This window comes from Monodelphis domestica, chromosome 3 (assembly GCF_027887165.1).
Source record: "Monodelphis domestica isolate mMonDom1 chromosome 3, mMonDom1.pri, whole genome shotgun sequence".
NCBI classification, from domain to species: domain Eukaryota; kingdom Metazoa; phylum Chordata; class Mammalia; order Didelphimorphia; family Didelphidae; genus Monodelphis; species Monodelphis domestica.
In genome coordinates, this window is record NC_077229.1 from 103,761,491 (window position 1) to 103,788,538 (window position 27,048).

Genomic DNA, 27,048 nt, shown 5'->3' on the forward strand with positions numbered 1-27,048 from the left:
TCATATCCCACTTGATGCTTGATTCTGCCTTTCCAACATCTCTCATGTATACCCTCATCCCTCCTCTGATATGCTACTACCCTGGTTGCAAGCCTTTTTCACCTTATGCTTGGACCATTGTGAAAGCCATGGTCTCCTTGCCTCAAGGGTCTCTCTTAGTCTATCTTTCACTTGGCCATCAGAGTGAACTTCCTAAAACATAAGTCTGACCTGTGTCCCCTTCCTATTCAGTAAGCTCCAATAGTTCTCTATTACCTTTAGGATAAAATATATATCCTTAATTTGGCTTTAAAGGCCCTTCATAACCTGATTGCTTTCTACTTCTCTAGTATTTTTACAATTTATTCCCCTCCATATACACAGTGATCCAGTGACATTGGTCTCCATGCTGTTCCTCAAGCATAATACTCCATCTATCTCCTGACTGGACATTTTCACTGGCTGTCTCTCATGCCAGTAATTCTCTCCTTGTCTCCTGGCTTCTTGGGCTTCCTTTGTGTCCCAGCTAAAATCCCATCTCTAACAAGAAACCTTTCCCAATTCCCCTTAATGCTAATGTCTTCATTCTGTAGATTTTCTCATTTGTACATAGTTGTACATTTATCTTGTTTGTACATAGTTGTTCGCATGTTGTCTCTCTTTTTACACTGTGAGCATCTTGAAGGAATCTTCTTTCTACATATTCTCAGAGCTCACAAGATGACTGGCACAGAGTAGGCACTTAATTGCTTCATGATTTGACTTTGAGATCTAGAAGGCAGAATTTCTTAACTTTTTGTGTCATGGACCTCTGTGGCATTCTTTTGAAGTCTATGGGTCCCTTCTAAGAAATTTTTAAAAAATTTTTAATTCATAATTGAAGTAAAGTCTATATTTCTGTTAGAGATTAGTGAAAATGAAGATGTAAATTTTTTTTCTATCCAAGTGCAGGGAACCCCCTGAAATCTATCCAGAGATTCCCCAAGGGACCCATGATCCTCAGGTAGAAATTCTCTCTCTTGAAAGAAACATATTTTCCTCAGTGAAGAAACGGTCAAAAGGAAATACATAATCTTTGAGGAATGAAGTATATAGCTAAATTTAAGTCATGAACATTACAAGTCTACTATATTTCAGATACCGTGTTAAGCTCTATAGTCAGAGAAAGGCAAAAAACTCTGCTCTTAAAAGTTTACAAACAGAAGCTGGGTATACAGTGGATAGAGCACTAGGTCTGGGGTTGGGAGGATTTTCAAATCTAACCTCAAACACTTTCTAGCTGTGTGACTGGGCAAGTAACTTAATCCCAATTGTCTAACCCTTGCTGCTTTTCTGCCTTAGAACTGACATTAAGGCAGCAGGTAAAGAGGTTTTGTTTTTGTTTTGTTGTTTTGGTTTTTTTTAATAGAATATAGATCTCTCATTTTAATTGTATTAGTCCTTATCTACGAATGATTTCAGAGGTATGGCTAACTTGTACGCAGGCAGAGATTGAACCTCAAATTTTAGGGAGTTGCTTGGGACACAGAGGATAAAGGGATTCTGTTCAAGGTCACCCAGAAACACAGAAAGAACACTTGAACTTCTTTAGTGTTCTAGACTACAAAACCAGCCCGCTGGCCGGGAGGAAGGGAACCCCCGAGATTTGGCCAAGTTTTTTGTGGTCGGCGGCACCCCCTCCGGAAGGGAGGAAGGATAACAGAGGACGGTGGAGGAGGGGCGTTCAGGCAGTGTGGGAGGTGCAGGAGCCCGAGTCCGGGAGGCTCCATTCCGGTCCCCCAGCCCTAGCTTTCTGGCCGGAGAAGCAGGAGGCGGAGACTCCATCCCCCTAAGTGCTTGGGGCCCAAGAGGAGGGAGGAGACGAGGCCAAGGAGGAGGAACGGCGCCAACCAATCCTCGGGGGAGCTTTCGATGAGCAACCAATGGTGACCGCGGAGTCTCTCCAGCTCGCGCCTCCGGTGAGGGGCGGGACAGGATTCATTGTGACGCCAGTGACAGCCGCGCCCTCAGAGCGCGGGGAGGTGGCGGTGGGAGAGGCTGCTTTGCGGCTGCGGTGCGGGAACGCTCGGGTGTTTGCTGGCTTTGGGGGCAGCGACAGCGGCAGCAGTGGCGGAAAGAGGTCGGGGCCGGTGCTCGTTTGCGGGCCTGCGGCGGAAAGCTCAGGGCGGGTGCTTCTTCGCTGTCCTACGGCGGAGAGCTCAGGGCGGGTGGTCCCTTGCTCACCCGTGGCGCGGCGGAGAATTGGGGGCGGGCGTTCTCCCGCTCGCTGGGAAGCGGAGGCTGCCTAAGTGGTGTGGGGTGAGGGCTGCGTTGGCGGCTACAAACACGGCGGCCAAGACGGCGTCGACCGGGAGAAGAGCGAAGATCAGGCCGAGGGCTAGGTGAGGGCTGCTGGGCCCTGGGCGGGGGTCTGCAGGCCTGAGGCCTAGTGCTCCGTGACCTGCGCCTCGGGCTTACCCGCACGGGAGCTAGAGAGGCCAGGGAAGCGGGGCGCTGAGGCCTGCTTGGGGTGGGTGGCGGAACCTGAGGAGCCCCCAACCTGGGGGAAGAAGCTGAGAGGTCGCGCTGGAGCCCTCTGCGGGGGAGATTCCGGAGGGAGGGGCAGGAAGGCCTCTGATGGGAGGGGGTATGTGAAAGGGAAGGCAAGAACGGCCTTGGTAGGGGGCGGGGCAGAAAAGCTTCTGGTGGGAGGGGATATATGCAGGAGAGGGTAGAAAGGCCTCTGGTGGGAGGGGGATGTGAAGAGGAGGGGCAGAAAGGTCTGGTGGGAGGGAGGTCTGAGGAGGAGGGGCAGAAAGGCCTTGAAGGGGGGGGGCGTGCAAGGAGGAGTGGGCAGGGAAGCCTTTGGTGGGAGGGGGCTGTGAGGAGGGGCAGAAAGGCCTCTGGTGGGAGGGGGATAGCTTGGGAGGAGACAAACTTGATATCCTGTTTTAAGAGAAAGGGTGACCTCTATAGAGCAGGAGTTATGATGGGAGAAGAGGGAACTTCATAGCAACTTTTGGTCAGGAAGTGCCAATAAGGATGATAACACCTTACATTTTGCCCCTAAAAGTGTTCCTTAACAAAAAGATGTTAAACCCATGATGAATAAAAATGGTTTGCATTTATATAATGCTTTAAGACTTACAAAGTGCTTTCCTTAATATATCCCGATGAAGTAGTGTAAGAATTGTCACTAATTCTTGGGTTTATATGTTTTAATGCCTTCTAAGCAATTTCCTCACAACTGTATGAAGTAGTATTAGGAACTATTGCCAAGAATATCATATTCCTATAATATGACATTTTGAGTTTTTCAAAAATAATTACTGTAACCCCCATTCTTCTGAGGGAGGTACCACAAATAGTATCATTCCCCATTTTATAGGTGAGAAAACTCAGATCCAGAAATGAAGCGAGTTGTTTAGGGTTACAGAATTAGTAAGTAGTAGGCCAGATTTTGAAAATGGACATTTCCTGACTGCATACATTTTTCTACATCGTATTGTAGAAAGTGGTATCTTTCTAGTACTTAGGTATTTGACTTCCTGAGGTCAGGTGCAACTTGCTGGAGTTTTTTGAAGAGCAACTTCTTTTCTCCTTATAACTTGTTTTTCAGTTTCTACTAAGACCAAAGAGCTGCCACTCATGTCCAAAGGCTAAACTTTGTTTCTCTTGTTTGGCATTTGGGCACCTTGACATTCTGGGACATCTCTTGATACCATGTAACATCAAATAAGGGAACTAATACAGTTGTGAGGGTAGTAATATGGGAAAAGGTGATACTAGGTTGTAGAGTGCCAAGTTGAGTCTGGAGTTTATTTGGTAGGTAATAGAATCTTTATATTGCAGGGTTGAAATGACCATATAGGCATCTACCTAAAGATTATCATGGTAGTAGATTGAAGAATGCACGAAATTTATTTGAGATTGCTGGTTAGATATTTCCTATCTCCTCCAGTGTCTACAACAATGCACTCTTAAGTAGTAGCCCCTCATTAGAGGAAATGTTAGAAGAGAAATCAGAACTGGAGATAAATTTGAGAGCCATTGATATAAAGGGGATATTTGAAAGAGCAAGAGTGAATGCGATTGGTGAAGAAAATACAGGGGGGCTGAGAAAATTGAACTTTGAGAAGTAATCAACTTAAGGTGCTTCAAGATGAGAGAGCAGAAAAAGATTATTGATGTCATGTAGACCCTTTAGCGTTTATGGCTTTATTCTGTAATAATAATAGAAACTTGGTGTTGGAAGGGAAGTCAGGGCATGTAGTCCAACAGGTATCTGAACAGAATACTTTTCTATATTCAATATAAGTGGCCACTTGAAAACCTTTTCTTGAGATGTCTCCTGAAGTAGCTTGTTCCATAATTAGCTCTGATTATGTAAGTTTTGCAAAATCTGCAAATTTTACCCATTTTTCTTAATTCTGTCCCTAGGACAAAATTAATCCATCTTCAGCAAGACAGACTCTTAGATAAATAAAGACTCTTATATAGATCTCTTTTTTTCCCCTTCCTCTGCTTGTCTCCCCGTACAAATCTAGCTTCTGGTTTCCCAATCTCCTCCTTAAATGAAGCTGAACTGAAGAAGATATTCAGATAACACTCTGGCCAGTGCAAATTACAGTAGAACTATTGTAGTCCCTTACTTTTTTAATACCATGCTTTTACTTCTGTTATAACAATTTAAAATTGCAATTCCACTTTTAGCTGTCATCACATTTTAACTCACTAAACTTCCTAGATCCTTTTCATATAGTATTATATAGCCACGTGTTCCTCAAACTGAACTTATGTATTGATTTTTTTTCTTAACCCAAGTGAAAGTTACTTGTTATTCATCCTTTTATATTTCATCTTTTTGTATTTGACACCCCCTGCCCCTTGTTCTAGTCTCTTCTTTTTGGATCCTAGTTCTGTTACTTTAAATGCTAGCAAGCTTACTGGCATCCAATGCAGATTTTAAAAGTATGCTAATGTTGCTGTCATCCAAGTAATTTTTAATTCCATCATTCATTTAACACCTACTATGTGCTTGTCATTTATAAAGATGTTGAACTACCCAGAGGCAAGCAAGATCATTGAGACACTCTGATATCTTCTTCATATTGATATATCCCAGTTCACTAATTACCTCTCCTTTTTGGGACTGGGTACTAATTCTCAATTCACTAACACTCATCTTGATCACCAGATCATCTTGAGGGGCTTTACTGAAATTAAGGTATACTATGTATGTGATATCTAATCTAGTAATAGATTAAATAAAAGTAAGGGGTTAAGGTTAATTTGGTATGACCTGTTCTGGACAAGCCTGTGTTTAGTTTAGTCTTGGTGATCACTTCTCTTTCTCAGTATTTACAAACCATTCTTTTAAGAATTCATTCTAGAGTTTCAGCAGGAATCACATATTAGATCAACTGGATGACATAGTGTCTGAGATACAGTTTAAACCCAGGCCTTCCTGACTCCTAAATCCAATGCTCTATCCATTATATCATAGGTACATGCCTATCAGTTATGAGCTTATTATGTGCCATGTACTGTTAGGTGCTAGAGCTGCCTTTCACTTATTAAATCCCCTAATCATTGAACTCTTTAACTTGAAGTTTTTCCAAGCCAACATTTCCACCCATTCTTACTTGTCAGTGGAGCTTATCAGTACATTTTTCTATTCTCAGGCTCAATCAGGAATCCTCCTGATAGCATGTCAGGCTTGTACTTGGTACTTTAAAAAATATTTATTTTTTTCAATGAATAGGCATTTATTTTCTCTCATTTCCCCTGGGGGTGGGGCAAGGACCTTGTAACAAAAAGTATTGCTTTATTATGCATATTCCTTACTTAATATTTTTCAATGCTTTTCCCTCCCACCAAGGTAATATAAACAGGGAGCATGTCACCATCACCTCAACAAGATCAGAATTTAACTTTACGCTTGTTACCCCTAAGTTCATCAAAAGACAACCTGGTTCTTCACATCTTCCTGAAGTACAGTAGGTGTCACTCTACCTAATTGCCTTTCCTCATGCTATTCCCTTTGTTCTTCCTCCATGAAACTTATAACAGGTGGAAAAAACTTTTTCAAATGAAAGTCTTAGGGGTTTTGGTTTACTTTAATTCAACAAACATTTTATTGAATGCCTACTATGTGTAGAGGATTGTTCTAGGCTTGAAGGACTCCTGTAGTCCCTTGTGAGAAAACAACAAATCATGACCCAAGATAAAATGTACATGAGTTGTTCAAATATAAATTTAACTGTGTGGACACCTTACAATTATGAGCTTTTTATCCTTTTGACAGTGAAAAGATTGTCTCCTATGACTAGAGAAACTGAACTACTATATTCCTGTTGACATTTTTCCTTTAAGTGAGCCAGAAACTAAAGAGAAGGTGGTAAATAGAAAGATGTCCTGAAGAAAAAGTTGATGGTGTTTGTTTTATCCAACTCTGTAAACTCTGGGAGGAAAGGGAATGTTTCATTTGTTTTTGTATCCTTCATTTCTTAAACATTATAGACACATAAGTGTTTGCTTAAGGGAATTGAATTATGCCCTCAGGCAACAAAAAAAATCAGCATTTTATGGGATACTTGGTCATAGATCATCACTATTTATGGTAAGTATAAATAGACCATTATGAAGATAATTACAGCTTATGTACCAACAGCTATTACATGAAAAACATGAGAACATTTTCCAGACCAAGTCAACATGTATTTAGGGTAACTTTAGTATGAAGGTAGACATAGAAATAGTGGGAAAAGTTAGAAATTATGGTTTGGACTTAAGAAATGAGAGACCAAAAGCATGAGGCTTTTGAGTATCATGTATCGTGAGGCATGTCTCTCCCCACAAAAAGAGTCAGAAGATGCTGGATGTAATAGACCTTGAATACCACCACAAAAAATGACATTAGTCATATGAACTCCTGCGCAAGGGCCACTGAGTTCGGAATAATTTCAAGGGGGCTATTTCTTTAAATGACTCAGCCTACTAAATAAGAAAAACATACTTAAAGACTTAATAAATGTCCTTTAACTTCTCAAATGTATCTAAATGCTGTTTTGGCTAATAAAATTCATTTAAAGACATTATTGATTTATAGTACCTTGCTGTCATTTTCTCTATTTGAGAAATATGTCATAGTGAATAGAGAGCTGGACTTTGGAGTCAGGAGTATGGGGTTCAAGTCCTGAACTTTTCAGTCCTCTAAGCAATTCTTTAAGACTTTTAAGTTAGAAATAAAGTAGCAATTTGCATCAGTGAAAGGAGTTTGAAAAACAGCAGCACTGCACACTAATGAAATGACAAGTCCAGATCCAAAACAAAACTTCTAGCAAATGTGGTTATACCACTACTTGAGGGTCTGTGAAATTTTGTGACAAACAAAAGGAAAATGGTTGACATTGTACTGGAAGGTTGGGAATAACTGATCTGGCTCTCTGTGTGGTTAGATCTGCCACTTTACAACAAAGGTCAACAAACACCAGCATGAAAAACTAAAGAAGAAAAGACTACATGAAGTTATAACAACTCCAACCTAATTTCTTTAAACAAACAATTTACTATGGAATATGGATAAAAGTAAAGAAGCTTATTCTGATTATCACTACTTCTTAGAGAAGTTTAACAAAGATAAAACATCTGCTATAACCAGTCAGTAAGAAGAGCTCACAATCTATTTCAGCCAGTGGTCATCTGTTTAGTCTCAGTGCATGGGAGTTCTGACAGCCAAGAGCAATACTTGTTCAGAGGCCAATCTTGTTTACAAAATATCATTGAAGAGGAAAGAAATTCAGAGCTGTCTCAAAGAATGAGAAGACAGTAGATGGGGAAACAAGCTTACTGAAAGCTTGGAGTGAAACTTAACTAAACCAGATCATTCTGAGGGCAACTACAGATAAAACTGGAAGGATGACGACATGTGAAATGGAATGAATTTGCCAGTGTTTCTGTAGTAGTCTGTTCCCACTAATGATGACAGCAGATGAAGTAAAAATGGTGCTTTATGAAGAAAGACAACTTGACCACATATATACAGGTGAAACCTGTATTGGAGGTGATCACCTTAAAGGGGGCTAGGAATTTTTTATTTTGGTTTTTCAATATGTCTCAATGTTCAAGAGAAAAGATTAGTTCTTAAAAAGGTGTCCAGGAAGATAGTAGCTCAGGTCTCTCTGTCTCTGAATAAAATCTTAGGGAATGGCTTTTGCCATTACAGGACATCCTTGGTTAGAAATGAAAAAGAAACAGGTAGGATTTTGTAGATTGTCCAACCACATCTCATTCCCTGTTGGCTAAAATATAGCTTCTTTTGCTCCCATTATTGACTGGTTGTTAAAAAGCATTTAGCTTGGTGTAGAGAAAAATACAGACTTAAAAGTTATTTTTCTAGGAAGGTGTCTCCTATTCATATGGTAACATTATGTAAAATCCCTTTATAAATTCAATTATTGAAAATGCTAATTATACTGAGCATTGATGCTAAATGAAACTAGGGATGCATGCTCACCAAAAAGTTGTCTTTTGATAAAGTCTCAGTAGAAAAGGGCTTTTGTATAGATGAAGTTCTCAAGGCACTTTTATTCATAGATTAAATTGTTCTGAATACATTGATGCTCAAGAATCTTTAAGGTTTCCTCCATGAGATCTATATCTGTATGAATCTCAGGGTCATACTTGACCCCTTAGACTTATCCCACATAACCAGTAACTTGCCAAATAGTGTTGGTTCTTCCTCTAAAATAGTAGTCTCCAAGTTTCAAGTATTTCTCATTTCCAATCTGTCTTCTACACAGCTGTCAAAGTAATGCTCCTAAAATAGTACTCTACTGAAATTCCAATAGTTTTCTACTACTTGTAGAAATAAATACAATTTTATTTGTGCTATAGTCAAAATCTTTCACAGCCTAGTCTCAACTTACTTTTCCTTTACTCGATTAATGGTTCAGCCAGAGAAGTTGCCCAGCTGTTTTTCATACTATGTTCCATCTCCCATTTTGACCTCCTTTACATTGGGATTCCTCCATGCCTGGAATGTACACTCACTTCATCATTGTATCTTAGAATTACTCATTTTTAACAACCCAAATGCTACCTTATACACAAAGCCTTCACTAACCCTCTTCTGCCACTTGTTCCCTCATGCAAATGATCTTTTATATTGTATATGCTTTTATATGATGTACATGTTGTCTACTATAGATTGTAAGCTCCCTGAGGGCAGAGACTTATTTTTATTTTGGGGTTCCCAATGCTTAGCACATTGGCTAGTGTAAGGATAATTTTATAGTTGTGACTTAAAAATCTAAATTAATTTGGTCGCCAGGGAAAATCCCAAATAATAAAATACTCAAGTCAGCTGGAAATTATGGTGATTTTAATTAATATAGAGAGAAGGAATTAAGGAGGAGAGAGAGAGGGGAAAGAGTTAATTTAAACTGCTCCAGCTCAGGCTGAACCAGGCAGGAGTTAAAGGCCTTGGCCTAAGTGGCCTCCCTGAGCCCAAGGGAAAGGAAGTCAGTCTTACCCAAGTCACCACGAGACTTTCTCAAGGAAGCTGTCTGAGAGAGCTCCTCCAGGCTGAGTTCCACCATTGAACTGGTGCCCAGGCTGCTCATAGACCTTTTCACCCTTCTGTCTCCTCTAAATTTTCACATCTACCAATCACATCAAAGGCTTTCTCCAGGACTGCCCATACTTTTAGTTCTTACCTTCTTTGATTATATCTTTAGAGTTACTTCACACTTCTTTGTTAAGTTCACTTTTTGTTAGTTACTTGACCTTTTTGTGATTCATTTAACCTTTATAGGTATTTAACATCTTTTTGTATTAAGATACTAAAAATAGACTTAGCTTAAAGTTTTAGCTTTCCTATAAGGTGAGAACTAAGTACCTTCATTGTTCAATCAGGAGATTACAACTTTATCTTCCCCTAAAGTACATCTAAGTAGGGTGGAGCAATTTTTAAAGTTCACACCAGCACATAATAGACCTTTAATAAATGCTTTCAGAAAGACACTGCAGTCCATTCAGAAAAACTAAATGTCAATTCCATTGACCAATTTCTTTCTGGGCTTTGGGGGAAACTACTTGGTATATACAATGTAAGAGTTGATTTAGAATTTAAAAAAAAGTTATTTGAGTAGCATCAATTAGACAATAATTATGGGTTTCATATTTTGAAGTATACAGTTGGCTCATTTAGAACAGCAAATAAATCTGGTTGATCTGACTCCTTTTTCTTAGAATTTCTGGAGGATAGTCTGGTAGACTTGTGTAACTATTGTGGGGTAGTTTGTATAGTGTTTATTAGAGCATGTATTTAGATAGAAAGCCTTCATTGGCCATTTTATATGTATGGGGTGCTCAGGGAGGAGTAGTATCTCTGGTATGGAGGGCTTGTCGTGCCCTCCTAGGGCAGCTCTCCAACCTCTGACCCTCACCTGACACCCAGCTCTCACTTGTGGCTCCTAATAGCTGCTAGCATGCGGCAGTGGCCACATCCCGGGCAATGGCTTTGACAGGCCGGCTAAACCTTGTGAGGGTAGCCATCGGGTCGTCGACCCCTGGTGAACTAGGGCTTTGCCCACCCAGCATGTGAAGACTGCTTCGGCTGAACAGACAGAAGAAACCAATAAGAAGGTTCAACGGCTGAGGGCAACGCAGCAAAGCACTGTGGAGTGCTATGGGCGTGTTGGAGCACAAAAGACAACCCGGCCATCCAATGCAGCTGAGGAAGTCTCCAGGTATCACGACTTTTTGTACCACTGGACCCAGGCTTCCAACGCTGAGAGAGTGGGACTGTTTCTGTGCATCGACTTTTCCACTTAAATCTCCTTCACGCACAAGTGTCTTTGTGCACACTCATCTACATCACAGATGAAAGCGCACAAAGACAATCGTCATCCTTGGTTACCGAGAGACTACTACTATATAATCTTGCAGTGTATTGATTGCAGAAGGAAATTTTTAGCATCAAGGCTAATGTTTCTTGATTCAAGATGTGTCAGTTTCATTGGTTCATGGGAATGCCATTATGCGTTTGTTTGAGCCATGTTTTCAGACCAGCATATAATATTTAATTACGATGATATATAAGAATGCACCTGACTGATCTTGTCTGGGCATCAACAGATGTGGGACTCTTGTAAGGATAGAAAAACTCAGAGCATATATAGGAGATAAAAAGAAATCTAGCCAGTTTGGATGAAGTACGGGGTACATGATGATGAAAGGGGAATAATGATAAAGTGTCCAGAGCAAGGGTAGTGAGTTTTGTTGTGCTTTATACTCGTAATTATTGTGATTAGTTCCTGTTACTCCACCTTATCCAAATGAGCCAACATGACATGAAGATTATTTAACCATGTGATGAGGAACAGACCAGAAATAATTTAGTACGGGGAAGAAAACACAGTGCAGAGTTATTATGGTCACCTTCAGATAGCTACAGGATTGGTTGTCATACAGAATCATTATTAGACTTGTTATGCCTGGTCCTAAAAGGTAGAATTTAAACTAGTGATTGGAAGTTAAAAATGCAGATTTCAGCTTTATTGAGGGGGAAATCTTTCCAGGAATTAAACCTGTTAAAAGAAAAAAAATGAATTAATTTGCCTGATCTCTGTTAATTGTTAAAAATAGAAGTGTTTGTTGGAGATAATGCAGAAGGAAATGTGTTCATTATCTAGAAGGTTAGAATTAGAGAGGACTTGAATTGTTATCTAGTTCAAACCCTATACAATTCACAGCTCCATTTTTTGACTTTGAAGACCAGGAGTGCTTAGCTAATTAATCATAAGATAGCCTTTTCCAGCATATAGCCTCCAGCATATGTATAGTCTGCATATGCCCTCTAGGACTATTTAGAACAATTTTAATATTTGAAGATGATGATAATTATGTAACAAAATATTTTCCTCACAAAAATCCCCTAAAGTAGTTAATGGAAGGTTTTTTTTTTTTACCCCTCACCTCCATTTTATACTTCACTTAATGGCTTTGCATCGTTTATATATCCTTGTGTATTCTGTTTAACACCATTATCAGTGACTTGGAGAAAAGTATACAAATCACTTATTTAATAATAGGATGGAAGAGTTACAACTAGACAATAGACCTCAGGCTCAGTGTGAGTCAACAGTATGATATGGCAGTTAAAACTGCTAATGTGTTTTTGGAAATATGAACTCATGGCTGTGCACAGATTGCAACCTAGCTTTACCTTGATTATTTTCTCTTTTCCCATAAATCTAACTTAAAAGGAAGAATTAGAAAGAAGTAAAAAAGATTTCTGGGGCTGTGACAGCTGTCTTCAAGTGTTAAAAGGGCTGTCATGTGGAAGGAGGAATTTGTTTTTCCTTTATTTTAGAGCGCTGAACTAGGAGCAATGGATAGACGTTCATAAGCAGGTTTGGGCTTATAAAGAAAAGCTATGGGGACAGCTGGGTGACTCAGTGGCTTGAGAGCCAGGCCTAGAGACAGGAGGTCCTAGGTTCAAATCTGGACTCATACTTCCTAGCTGTGTGACCCTGGTCAAGTCCCTTAACCCTCATTGCCTATCCCTTACCACTCTTCTGCCTTAGAACCAATACACAGTAGTGATTCTAAGATGGAAGGTAACGGTTAAAAAAAAAAATCTATACAATTAGAACTGTCCCAAAGTGTTATGTACTGCCTCAGTAGATGAATGGATTCTCTGTTATTGAAGGTCTTCAAGTGGTTTCATCATGAATAGTTGATGACGATTCCCACTCAGATAGGTTGGACTAGATGATCTCTGAATTTTTAACTCAAGAGTCTGTGATATAAATGAGGTTAGTAAATGTTGGTGCTCTCCTGTTTCCCTTATTTTCTTAGTCTAGCCATCTCTATTTCACAGTCTTATTTTCTCCAGGCTAAATGTCCTCATTTCTGTCTTATCTGGTATTTCTTGGCTCTGTCACCATATTGGCTGTTAAGAGGTAAGGTCTAGATATGATCCAGATTGTCATTGTGCTTTCTAAGAAATGCCTAAAACTAAATAGTAGTCCAGATGTGGTCTGGCTAGGCAAGAGTACTGTAGGTCTATCACCTCCATTTTCAAAATGTATGGAGTAGAGGAGGCAGCTGAGTGGCTGAGTGGATTGAGAACCAGGCCTAGAAATGGGAGGTCCGAGGTCCTGGCCTCAGACACTTCCTAGCTGTGTAGCCTCGGGCAAATCACTTAACCCCCATTGCCTAGCTCTTACTTTATTAACTCATCCAAGCCTTTAGTGATTAACTTTTCTGAAAATTCATAATCTCTCTCTTTTTTAAACCCTTACTTTCCATCTTGGAATTGATTCCAAGGCAGAAGAGTGGTCAGGACTAGGCAATGGGGGTCAAGTGACTTGCCCAGGGTCACATAGCTAGTAAGTGACTGAGGCCAGATTTGAACCTAGGACCTCCTGTCTCTAGGTCTGGCTCTCAATCCACTGAGCCACCCAGTGTTATGGTGAAAAATCACCTTTAAATATTGTTATAATATTAATTTATGGTTGCCACTTATGAAATTCCTAAAATGAAACACTCAAGTCAGAATGTAGTTTATGATGGTTTAATCACAAAGGGGGTAAGAAAAAAAGGACAGGGAGTGAAGGAGAGAGGAGGAACGGGTAAAGGTTAACTCAACCTTCTGGCAGAGCCAGAGGGAGTTTAGGCCCTAAGGCCAAGGTAGAAAGGAAAATCAGCCCTTGACTCACTTGACCAATCTGAAGGAAAGCTGTCTATGGGCCTCCTCTCTGCTCCAGTTCCTAGCATGAACTCGGGTCTAGCTCTGTCCACAGGAAGTGAGCGAATTCCAGAGGCTGTTCCCTACCTCACTTCCTGTGTCTCACAAGTGCCAATGGTGTCTCAAGCTTGGCTTAGGACAGTCCAGGTGAGCAGTTAGTTATTTCTGATTTGTCATTGACTAGCACATGCCTGTGTAGTGTGGGTGTGCACAATTTTGGGTGCTAGACCAAGCAAGATGGAGATTTTAAAATTCACACCAGCTGCCCCCATAATCTCTTTAATAATACATGTGAGAATTTAGTTAGGTATCAGTCAAGGTTGCTGGTCTGTAGTTTAAATATTTTACCTTATTCATTTAAAAAAAGTCAGATTTTTCCTATCATCTCAGATATTTCACATAATTTCAGTCATGATCTAGTCCAACCATACCAAGATAAGAATTCCTTCTGTTACACTGTTATTTAGTTTTTGCTTGATGAGAAGAAGGGACATTATCTCCTGAGGGAATACATTCCACTGCTGGATAATAATTTTTGGGAACTGTTTTTCTTAGGTCAAGCCAAAATAGACCTCTTTCTAATGTCCATTGTTCTTAGTTTCACCCCTAAAGTCAAATCTAATTCCTCTTCCATGTAACTCCACTTGATATACTTACCGATAGCTATTATGCCTTATCCCAAGTCTAGCTTTCCCTAGTTCCTTCAGTTGATTTCAAAATATGATCCAAGATCCTTTGTTACCCTAGTCATTTATGGACTGGGTCCATCTAATCAGTGTCCTTCCTAAAATATAGTATCTAGAATTGAATTTATAGGACTAAGATTTCATCTCACCAAGGAAGAGCACAATGGTATTATTGTCTCAATAGTCTCAGTGCATGTCTTGGCACAGTGACTAGCACATAGTAGGCCCTTAATAAATGATTGTTGACTTGATTGTGAGATTATATATATATATATATATTTTTTAGTAACTGTAATCACTGTTGTTTATTGAGATTATAATCCATTTAAATGCCCAGGTTTTGTTAACATGAATTGCTATCTAGCCTATCTTGTATTTAAGTTATTTAAAAAATTTTAATTATAGGCCTACATTTGTAATAATAAATCTTATAGAACCATAAGATTTCAAAGCTCTTTATATAGATGATCTCGTTTATGCCTCATGACACACTCTGTAAGGAAGGTACTACAGGTATTATCTCTATTTTGCAGACGAGGAAACTGAGGCTCAGAGAGGTTAATTGACTTGTCCATGGTCACACAGCTGGTAAGTGCAAGAGGAAGGATTTGAATCCAGGTCTTTCTGGAGTCAGGCTTTAGTGTTCTATCTGTTACTCTACTTCTTTAATTTATTCTTCTTAAATTTCATCTTAATTTTGGCTTAAATATTCTAACCTGTAGAGATAATTATGGATCCTGATCTACCAATATGTTAGCTATATTTCTGTTTTATGATTTACAAATTTGACAAATATGCCCATATACCTTAATTAAAATCATCGTGTAAAGCTTTGTGTGTTAGAGAAGATTTCATCGATTAGGGTGGAGGGTAATCCCAGCATGGAAATTCCTTCCACCAATGCAGACTAATAGTAGTTTCCAAATCTTAGAGAGTAAGTATTTTGGGTTGTGAGAAGTAAAATGGCTTGCCTCAGGTCATACAGCTAGTATGTTGAGTAGGACTTACGAAGACCCAAGTTCAAGGCTAACCCTCTGCCTGCCATATCGTGTTGCCTCATCACATCATTGATAAAGAATATTACATAACCCAAAGCCAAGGATGTATCTTTGGTATTCTCCACTAGAGATTTTCTGCTAAGGTGACATTGAATCATTAATGACTCTTTGGTCTGATTATAGTCACAGGATGTCACCTGGAAGAAATGCTATGGTTCCATCTTATTCAGTTCTATTTTGGAACTGTGAAAATGTGTGAATGCAATTTGGATGTGAAAATGGAACATCTAGAAGGGAAGGGACTTTTGCTCCAAGATCATACCACTGACCAGGAAGTATGATTTGAACCCAGGTATTCCTGTCCCTAGTCCAAAGCTTTTCTTTTCCTCCAACTTTAATTCTCTTTACTCTGATTTCTTCCCTCTTTCAGTAGCCCCTTTTTTATTCATCCTGCCTTTACTCCCTCTCGCTGAGATTTTTTGTGTATTATCTTGTTCGTGCCTCATTCTACCTTTGTTACCTTTCTTTCTCTCTCCTTGATCCCGGGTACCTTCTGATGTTGCCTCCCCTTCACAATCCTGAGGTGCAGACACTTGAGCTCCAGGGAGTTATCATTCCAGCTCAGACTGATAAAGTGATAGCTGCTCACCAGTAACACTTGAAAGATAGAGCATGGTCACTACTTTGGGACCTTACAGCTGCTTTGGTCAGTGATTCTCTTAACATTTTCCCATCAGTGAGGCGAGTGATGTTTACACCATCATCCAAGTCACATGGCTTCAATGATCACTTGTATGCAGATGTCTCTTATCCATCTGCAGTTTCTGCCTGACTCCCACTCCTCATTATTGTACTAGCTGGCAGCTCTATCTGGATGCCTCCTAACACTTCAAACTTGACGTGTTCAGGATGAAATTGATCACATTCCCCCTAAAATTCAGTGGTGGTGGTGGTGGTACCCAAACTTGAAACATGGTCATCATAAACTTCTCATTTCCTCTATCAAATCATTTTCTTAGGTTCTAGCAATTCTAACTCTGCAATGTAGGTGACTGTTCCTTCTTCCCTTTCACTTCATCACTGTTTCAAACCATTGTGTCTCTCTTAGACTATTAATAGCTTCTTAACTGGTCTCCGTGCCTCAGATCTCTTGCCCTCCTTCACAAAGTTGGCAAAATAATCTTCCCAAAGCACAAATTTGACCCCTAAAAATAAGGAAGTTGAGACCTAGTGAGATCAAGGGACTTGCACAAGTCATATAACTTGTAATTGATGGACTTGGGATCAGGACCTAATGCACCCCATTATGTACCACATTTTCTCTGTTTCAGAGAGCAACAGTGGTGGCCATGACCCCAAAGCCTTCATACTATACATAACCTGTATGTCCTAGAATTTTTGTGTCTAGTTACTCCCTGGCATGTAGCTGGAAGAATCTGAAAATGTGAAGCCTTCAGGGCAGGAGATTGAATCATTCAAATGTAGATCAACTGCTAAAGAGAGTATCTTGCAGGGTGGGAATAGTTGAGGACAGGGTTCCACTTAGTACATAATAAGCTTTCAGATATTTGACTTGGATTTTGAGAACTACAAGAAAAGCAGAGAAGTTTGTGAGGGAATTAGGTGCTGAATGATAGTCACTTGGAGCCCATGATATGACAGTTGGGTGAGGAAGAGGACTTGGGACTATCAGGCCCAGCTCTTTAGTGCGGTTTCAAACAACCATTCTCAGTGCTAAATGCTTTTCCTCCTGGCAGGTACTACCTGTCCTGTGTCATAGGTGGCAGCTGCCCACCATATTCAGCCATGCGTCCGCTGGTGTTCCTGTGTGCCCAACAGGTGATCAAAGATGAGGAATCTGCATGCCAGGCCTTAGAGCTTCTGCCACAGGACTTGTACCCAGTCCTGTTCAAGGCAGCCTTCATGCATGGGAAGACATTGTTGCTTCAGGCATTGGTGCATACATGGCCCTACCCCATTCTCAGCTTCAAACAGTTATTGCAAGATCGACCACATTGCCGTAGGGCTCTGAGGCAGGACTGGCCACACTGCCTCCGAGCCCTTCTCCAGGAGTGTCCAAACTGCCCCCGGGCCTTGCTTCAGGACCGACCTGCAGAGGAGCTGGTACAGGCAATGATCATGGGAGTAAAAGCGCGGCTGGAAGAATCAACAGATAATGGAACCCAGCAGTCCCTCTACAGGTAAAATGCTAAACTGCTGCATACCTGTGGTAGGGAATAGAGGTCCAGAGAGGTGATCAGAACCTCAGCTGTTATCTTTGTACAACTGATGGTAGATTGGAAACAGCAGCAGAAGGGAAGAATCCTGTCCACCCCATTTATTGTGTACCAGCTCTTTGGAGACCAGGGTCAGGCCTTCTTAAAGGACTCAATCTAATGCAATTGCTAAAGTAGCAGATATTCTGAACCAGGAGGATAGAGGATACCTAGAATCTTTGCTGGACCACCGTGATCCATAGGCCTCCAGCAAAGAATTTGAGGATGAGTTCCTTTAAGGGCTGCCTGGGATTTGTTATAAGGTGCCTATTAGGAGAATAATAATTGAGAGGTGGTTCCCCCACCCCCTCACCCTGGCACCTATTTTTAGGCTGAACTGATGGAACATCTTAGTGTATTCCCTATGGGATAGAAGGGAGGGGCAGCATTAATAGGGGCAGAGTATTTACTCTGATCAAGCTCTATTAGAATCAGTTCAGAAGCCACAGTCTAGCCAAGGACTTTGATACCTGGAACTTACCCACAGCAGAGTAGAAGTAGAACAATGTGGGAGAGTTGGATGCCATTCCTAAATCATATTTGCTGAGAGTACTAGAGATGTGTAGTCTGAAGAGAAGACTTGGAACAATATGATAACTCTTCAAATACTGAAGGGGCCATTGGGTAAAAGAGGGATTAGATTTGTTCTGAGTTTAACCTGGAGCAATGGATATTAGTTGCAGAGAGGCAGACTTGAACTTGTTTTGTGAACTACCTGATGATTAGCTCTCTAAAACCAGATGCATAGTTTCTCCTTCAATGGAGATTTTGCCAAAAAGAGCCCTTTGGTGTCCCCCCTCCCACCCCCAGTAGTTGGTGTCTCATTTTATTAAACACTCGGCACCATTATAGATTTGATTGCTTCTGGCCCAGTTAATGTCATTCTAGGCCCCACTGGTAGTCTTTGAGCAAAGTCTGATTTAATCACCTTTTAGATATATTGTAGAGGAGATTCTTTAGGTACAGGTTTGATCACATGGCCTCTGAGATCACTCTCATTTGTGGCATGATTCGATGTTAACTTTTCTACTCCCTTTTTCTCTTAATACTTTTCTCATAGCTTAATTTAATTCTTATATTTCATTATTTCAGGGATACAGAGTAAGTTGGAATGGGATTAGTAGGATGTGGGTTACTTTCTAGGCCAGTCTCACCTTCTCTGCCCTTCCCTCAGGAGACATCCACTACAGCTATTAGACATGACTGGACTCCTGGATTATGGCTATGAGGAGGACCTAAAAACTATGAAAATGTGGGCCCGTACCATGACCATGGCCCAAACTGGCATTTGCCACCTCTTGGACAAAGTTGAGCAACCAAATGAAAGCCCCAACAAGTGTAGGAAGGTTGAGGACTTGCCGTGCACACTTCTCCCTGTGGAAGTACGAGTAGATCTCTGGGTAACCCCCTCCTCCAGTGGCTTTCTGAAGCAGGCCCTACAGAATAATGCAATCAGCCCCCTGCGCTTGTGCTGCCGGGATTTCCGAGCCGAAGACCTCCCACCAGACATCACTGTGGATCTCCTAGGTCTATTGGACCACTCAAGTTTACGCCGGCTAGACCTGTCCTTCTTTACTCTAGAAGCAGGAGGAGTGTGGGAGATTGTGGCTTCCATCATGAAGTTCACTAATCTGCTGAGTTTGAAACTTCAGTACAGCAATATGGATGTGTGGCGACTCTGGGCCATGTTGGAAGGCACCTTCAGCTTCTTGGCTTCAGAGATGAGCAAGCTGAAACGCCTCAAAGAGCTTAATCTGGGTACCTCCTGGCTCTCTGGCCAGCTGAGGCAGCTGCTTAGGTGAGTGAGCCCTTTGTTCATACATTTTTCCTTGCTCCTAATAACTGGTCAAGGCCATACAGCTCAAAAGGAATCTGATGAAAGGCAGCTCCAAGACTAACTAATAGGAACAATTCAGCTTGATAGAAATGTACTCTAAAATATTTGTCTAAAGGCCTCCTTTTTCTTTCCTTAAATCAAGTTCCTTGTTTGTTTTTATAAACATGTTAGAATGAAAGGATTGTTGGAGACCTGCTCTCAAATCCTTGTTCCAGCACTTCTTGGCTCTTCAACTTGGGGCAAATGAGCTAACTTCAAGCTTCACTTTCCTCCTCAGTAAAGTGGAGATCACGATACTTGCTGCTCTAGCTCCCTCTCAAGACTTGCATAACTGAAAACTCTCTGTAAACTGAAAAGACCTGGAGAGTAAGAGTCATTTGATTGTCATTTTGTAGAGAGCCTTAAAATTTTGCTGTTTGTCTCTTGTATATATGCCTTTTCTCACCAAGACCTTGGGCAAGATTTGCCCCTCTTACAAGAGGAAACAGTTACCTGGCCAGCTAGTGCTTAGGCATAGGTCTCAGGAAATTAAAGTGCCATCCTAGCTTCCTTATGTTTGTTCCATTTTCCTTGGGAAATAATAGCATTTCTGTGTCTCTCTCTGCAGTGGCCTGCAGTGTCCCCTGGAAAGCCTGGAACTTCCTGTCTGCTACCTGCTCCCTGTGGACTTGAGCTACTTGTCCCAAAGCCCCCATGCTCCCCACCTCAAAAAACTGGACCTCAGTGGCAACAACCTGTCAGGTGACCTCTTACCCCCCTTCCAGGCTCTTTTGGGGGAGGCCTCAGACTCCTTGCTGTGTCTCAAGGTGACAGAGTGCCAGCTTATGGATGTTCACCTTATTAGTACCCTGCCACTCTTGTCCCGCTGTACCCGCCTACGATACCTTGGTCTCTATGACAATCCCCTTTCTAGCATTGGCCTGAAGGCCTTACTGTCACGTTCTGAGGTAATGCCTGACCTCCAGCTGGTAGTGTACCCATTTCCTGTGGACTGCTATAAGGACCTGCCTGGTGTGCCCCTTTCTGCAAACCTCTTGGAGGACTATATTGATGAGGAGAAGTTTGCTCAGGTTCAGGGAGAGATGCACCAGATGCTAATAGCGGCAGGCAGGGCTGATGTGCTGTGGACCACAGATGTCTATGGCCCAAATATGCCCGACTACTTTAGCTTGTGACAGGAAGGCTGCCTGCCAGGGACAGGGAGGCCCTTGCAGTCATCCATTCCCCCTGGGCCTGGCAGGAGAGTCTCCTCACCTTTTGGGCTACATGTCTTGGGGACAGGTGGGGAGCCACAAAACCTGTACTCTCCTTACCTGCCGTCTTCAAACATGGGAATGGGACTAATTAACAGGGAACCTCTAACCTGTACCTCACTTGATGGGTCCTTGATAAAAACGATCAGTGTAAATGAGGAGCTCTTCTCAGCCAATGGGGTTGGCCCAGCATTCTGTAACCCCATTCAGTTAACTAATTGCTCCTGTGGGGAGGGCAGAGTTCTACACATCCCCCAGTAAGGGAAAGGAGTCAGCATTCATTGCTGAGCTGCAGGAGATCATACCCCAAGCTTAGGCCCAAGAGCTTCTAAATTATGAATCACTAATCTGGAGTCTCTAAAGCGCTCTTGGTCAATAGGCTATAACCTTTCCCTTCCTGGACTACCTTTTGGAAGGCACAGCTGCTGCTGTGAACTTCTGCCAGAAACTAAGGATGCTGCCTTGGTTTCTCATATCTTCTCCTAGGTTCCTGCTTGCTTTTCTCTTAAGAGTCTCCCTTCAACTTCTTTTTTTTTTTCTTTTAAACTTCTACCTCATCCTGGGAAGGGTTTGAGTTTAGGCAGGTGCTGTCCCCCTTTCCCAGCAGCATCAGCCTTAGTTATTCTAGTGTCAACCACCCTTAAGCAGAAGAAAGAGGTGCAGAAGAAGGGGGCAGCAGCCTTTAGGACCATTCCTTGGACCTTAGGCCTATTTTCTCTTCACTTTCTGCACAGCTTGAGTTCATCTTTGAACTTGATTCTGGGTGGTTTTGCCCTTGACCCCAGAGCTTTCATTTTTCACTACTTTCTAAATTTCACTGATTGTTCACCCTTTGGCTTGAGACACTAATCACCTCTAGGTCCCTGGACCTGCTTCCTCCAGAGCTCAGACCCACTGACCTTTCTTTAGCTGCTGTCACCACTATAGCTTGGTGAACCTAGTTTTGCTCCACTGGGCCCCTTTTTTCCTTTTAAACCTGGTTTTTCCATGTTTCACACAAAGCATTTTTTAGAATTTAGTCCCAGTTAAAGAAGGAAGAGGGTATTGATTCAGAAAAAAAAAGATGTGATTAGTTAAAACAAAAATTCATTCCAAGGCAAAGGATTATATTTCATTTTCTGAGATGTTCTGTGGGCTTAACTTGTCCCTGTGAACCCCTGTCTTTTATAAATACTCCAGGAACTCAGAAAAGAGGATGACAACACTTGTCTCAAAGCCCTACTGTATATTTGCAATTTTTTCTGACAGTAGTTCACAGTTATAATCAGGATGCTTTCTGATTGCTACTCAATAATCACCTAAATTCTTATATAATCAAGTCACTGAATATCTCTCATCGTTTCTGTTCAAAATAGTGGAAGAGGTGATAAAGAACTACTTATTCCTGAAGTGTTTTTCATTTTCCCATTACTCAGAAAAATACTAATTTGATTCAGTATCCTATTTATATCATTTTATCCTTGCCAAATCTTTCAAAAGACAATTCCTTTTATTTCCGGGATCCCAGGAGTACATGGTGCTTGAGTGGGGTTGGTGCTTATCCTACTGAGAGAGGGTATGACAATAACCAGCCATTTCCTCCCCCAACCCCTAGAGAAAAGCTGTCTGGCTGAACTAGTGCCTGTCGCTTCCCCTATCCCCTGCTTCCTTATCCCCACACTCTTAGACACTGGAGCAGGAAAGGCTATATATGTCTGTGTGTAGACTTTATTGACTCTTAGGAGAAACAGCTATGGCTAACATGCATGGGGACCTGCTTGATGATATGTCATAAACTAGATTGCTTCACAGATGATTTGTGATCTCTACTTGGCAAACACAGGTAGTGAGGGAACCTTCTGTCTTCCTCTGGGGTCCTGATGCTTGAGCTTATCAGGATTCCAGGTTTATAAAGGAAAGGTAAAAAGACCCTAATTCTTATTCTTTCTGGCATATTTGCTTGGCCATTCCACAAAAGGTGGAAAAGTAAAGGAACAGAAGGAAGATTTCAAACTAAGAATAGGGTAATTGATTTGACTCCACATGAACTGTCTACTGATTTCCCCAGCCAGTGCTGATGGGATTGTTCCTAAATGAAGGATTCTACATTCATTCCTGTTCAAGTTAACTTTGTTTCTTGGTCCATTTTGTTGGGATTTTGTGAATCTCAGCTCTATTGTTTATGGGTAGCTACATGCCATTTACAATTTGAAGTGACAGGTCCTCAGAATGCTCACTGTGGACTAGCTTTTGGAACTACTATCTGAGCTTTCATCATTCCCCTTCAATGCCCACATTGCCCTGCAAGAGGGGAAGGGAATGGGGATTGGGGGCGAGAGGGGAATTGCACACCAGCATATAAGCTTGACATCCAAGCTCATGCATGTCAAACTCTTTGGGTGCTGAGGAGGATTCAAAAGGTTGCTTTTACTGCAGAAGTGAGAGGTTAGGATAAGGGGAGAGCCAAACCCAGTCTTATTCTCTAGTGTTTCTTCCTTTCCTGGGGCAGACAGAGAAGTTTAGCTCTTTAGTATCTCTTTTAGAGATGTAATGACCCAGAAATAGTCCCTGGGAGCATCCAAACCTCCCAGACTAGAACTTGCATGTACCTGCGTCTGACCCCAGGAAGCTCCTAGCCTCAAATTGGACCTGGTAGGGGCCATGCCAGTTGTTTTCCCTATTTCTAGTCTCCCTTCCACTTCAAGAACTCCTATAGGAAACAGGCCATGGCCCATAGACCTGCGTAGGAGTGGGGTCAGGCTAGTTGAAGTAGTTCATAGATTAATTGCTGCAGTGTTATCTGTCTAGCCAATATTTAGGGAACTGATTTCCTTTTCAGCCTAAAGGAAGACCTTCACATTTATCCTTAATTAATTTAACTTTGGTTTAGTTTTTTCATCCATCATTCCAGCCTGTGAGTTCTTTATGATTAGCTCTGTGGTCCATTGCTACTTTTGTTACCCAATTTCCATTCAGTTAAGTGTGTGACTGGCAGAATCAAGGGCCCTGTGGTGGGGAGGATTAAAAAGTAGAATAAAGATATAGCCCCCTGCCCTAAAGGAGTTCTAAATTAATAGAGGAATAAGATGGGCACAGTTCTAAAGGAGAGAGGCTCTTTCTGTTAGGGGAAATAAAAGACTTTTTTAAGGCAATTTAGTTAAATTGTGAGGGATTTTAATGAGATTTTTGTTTCAAGCAAAAGCAAAGGCATAGAGAAGGAAGGGAATGGATAAGATAAAATCAAGTAATGAGTATCTCATCTTGGTTGACAAGTAAGATTATGTAAAAGGATAGTACGAGAAGGCCAGGAAAGCATGTAGAACCAAGATTATGGAAGGTGGTAGGGACAGGATCAGCGTTTTTATACTTCATTAAGTAGGAGCGCAGAAATTGATGAAGTCATTTTTAAATACAAAAGGGCTACAATCAGAGGATAGCTGGGGAAGGGGAAGGTCAGAGACCTAGAGGATAAATTGTGTTTGAGGTGTCCATGGGGAATACAGGCCTGGAATCATGGAGATAGGGCAGGTCTAGAGGTAGAAATTGGGGAAATATTCATGTAGGTTATGATGAATAGATTTGAACCCCCAAGAAAGCAGGAGTGACAAACTGCCTTGGGGGACATTCCTCTGATTACTGCTTTAGGTGTTCAGATATTTAGATTGATACTCTTGCTGGGTGAGCTTCAGTGCAGTGACTTGGACCTCAAGGAAAAGTGATAAATCAACTCCCATCCATCATCACTGATGCTATTCATGCTGTTGAAATGATATATGGAGGACTGCAGGGAACAGCTACAAAGCAAGATAAGATTCTTGAGTGAGTTTTTACAAGTTAATTTTAGTGTTGCCTTCCAGCAGTTCACCTAAGTCCAATTTTACTTGTTTTTTCTATAATGGAAAATGCTTTTCACATTAGGGAGATTGAAACTTGATTGATTCAGAGGAATTGGGACCTAGGAATCTGATTAGATCAGCTGTCCTCACTCCCTACTGTGGTTAAACTTCTTAGCCTGACATTCAAGGCTCCATGCTATCATGCTTGTTTTATTACCACATATGGTGCGCTCAGTGCTTCAGACAATCTGGACAACTTGCCATTTTTCCCTCTCTTTCTTTTCCCCTCCCATCAGCCTATGTCCAGTTTGTCCTGCCTCTGCGATTTTGCTTAGGTCATTTTTCCTGTGTCTGTCCCAACCCCCAGCCATCTTTGTTTAAAGCCTATGTAGCCTTTTAAGGTCCAACTCAAATAAATGTTATCTCCTTTCACCTCTTTTCCCTCCCCCAATCTACAAAGTCCTTCTTTGCTCCCCAAAGCCATTGCTTGCACCACTTGTCATGCACTTATTAACACAATGTTTAGTATTATAGTTATTTGTGTATGATGCATCCCCTTGCTAGATTTGTGAGCTCCTTGAGGGCAGAGATTATATCTTATCTAATCTTTTGTGTCTCCCCTCAACCCAGGCACAGTGTTCTGCATATAGGGGGCCCTTATTAAATGTTTGTTAGAAGCTTATTGAGGAGAGATAGTGGAGGAACACCTAATTGTAAAAAGAGTTTGAATTTTGGGCCCACTGGAATAATAATTTTGCTAAGACTGTGGGGGTGGCAAAGTCAACTAGAGCTGTCTAACTGAAAAGAATACAGAGGAACATGGAGAAGGTGATGGTCCAGAAGCAACAAGATAAGAAAATACCAGGGCCAGCAGAACATCTTGACTCAACAAATTGAAAGAACTATTTGTCTAGCTCCACGATTTGTTTATCCTAGTACCAAACTCCTCACCTCCTGCTCATCCCCTCAGACCCTACCTGTTATACTACTTGCTCTTCAGCTGTGCCTTCCCTTCAGCTCCCCAGCCTGGGATTCTCAGTTACTGAAGATTCTCACCCCCTTCCTCTGTTTGCTTGGAAGCTTCCCCCTGGCTTTGGGACCTCTGGACTGGGAAGACTCCAGTTTGCATCATGGAGTCTGTTTCATCATGTCAGTGACTTGGGGGATTCTGGTGAGTGGGAGGGGTGCCCTGGATCTGGAGATGTGTGCATGCCGTCCTCATGTCTCCTTGTGCCACTCAGGCCAAGGAGAGGGGGGCCAGGGCTGCTTGGGTAGTGTTGTCTAGATTGTGTGACCTCCAGAAGGGCAGTGACTGTGTCTTATCTAACCTATGTATCTCTCTTAGCGCTGAACCCTTGGTGCTCTGCGCTTAATAAAACGTTGGTTAAAGTTGAACTTTGTAGAAGAGTCATGCCAGTAATTGCCCAGGGAAACCAGGGTGCCCTAGGTTCCATTAAAAAAAATGACTGAATTTGGAGCCCCATGACCTGTACTTGATCCTCACCACTGCCATTTACTAGTTAACACCTTGAAGAAGCCCCTTCCCCTTTTCAGACCTCTGTAAAATGAAGGGGTTGGGCTATACATGGTCTCTGTGGTGCCAGTTCACAAGCTATATGTATTCCTTTTTCTTCTCTGATCAGATGTTCCACAGGGTAACTAGGACAGAGAGATTTTAATGACCAAGATGAATGCTAGAGAAGAATTTCTTGTCTCTTCAAAGTCCAAGTGTTCCTTGGGCCTCTAGCTCTGGGCTGTGATTGGCACTTTATAGTTGGGCACATAGATCTAGGACTGGAACAAATCGGTAGTTATCCAATCTAGCCTCATTTTGCAGCTAAGGAAATGTTGGACCAGGGATTGGGACTTGCCTAAGGTCACGTAGTGACAATTAGAATTTGAACTTGGGTCCCCTGACTACAAATTCAGCCATTGTACCACACCAAGGAGTTCATGGGGTTTCCTTTAACTTGGAATCATAGTGGAAGAAGTATGGGTGTGTATTGGGAGATGGTGTGGAGATCCAAGGATGGACAGGGCTCATTTTACTGCTGGAGAGGGACAAATTTCCTAAGAATGAAGTCACCACCTCTGCCGAAACCTAGGCTGTATCCTTGGGTCCCTATTGTAGCAGGAGCCATGTCTTGAGTCCCCAGTGGGAAGAAAGTATCTGATCTGAGGAATTTCCAATTTCCCTAATTGCTTTCCTAAGGCTCTAGCCATAGAAGATGGCCAGAAGGAAAGAGCCTAGATGTTCCTGGGACCGTTCCTAATTCCATTTCCTGCAGATTAACTTCCTTCTAGGGCCATGATGGTGAACCTATGACACACATGTTAGCACTGACACTCATAGCCATTTTCAATAACAGTCACATGCAGGCTCAACGCGCCTTGGGGTCCACCCAGGGAGCTACGCATCCTCGGCCATGGCCATGGCTGTGCCCCAACCCAGGGGAGGGGAGCGGG

The 27,048-nt window shown here is 41.8% G+C and overlaps 1 protein-coding gene across 7 annotated transcripts; it reads left to right on the forward strand.

Moving 5' to 3' along the window:
* Positions 1–1,886: 1,886 nt before the first annotated feature.
* LOC100019645 (leucine-rich repeat-containing protein 14-like) lies at positions 1,887–25,977 on the forward strand. Of its 7 annotated transcripts, XM_056822901.1 has the most exons (7): positions 1,982–2,360; positions 5,840–5,957; positions 14,937–14,991; positions 15,585–15,753; positions 17,159–17,602; positions 18,852–19,475; positions 20,122–25,977. In XM_056822901.1, the coding sequence occupies exons 5-7, from the start codon at positions 17,208–17,210 to the stop codon at positions 20,687–20,689; spliced, it is 1,587 nt and encodes a 528-aa protein (XP_056678879.1). In that variant the 5' UTR covers positions 1,982–2,360; positions 5,840–5,957; positions 14,937–14,991; positions 15,585–15,753; positions 17,159–17,207; the 3' UTR covers positions 20,690–25,977. The 7 variants fall into 7 exon arrangements, with proteins under 7 accessions (XP_007488873.2, XP_056678880.1, XP_056678881.1 ...); XM_056822902.1 differs by lacking the exon at positions 15,585–15,753 and having other exon boundaries at positions 1,976–2,098; XM_056822899.1 differs by lacking the exon at positions 15,585–15,753.
* The last annotated feature ends 1,071 nt before the right edge of the window (positions 25,978–27,048 follow it).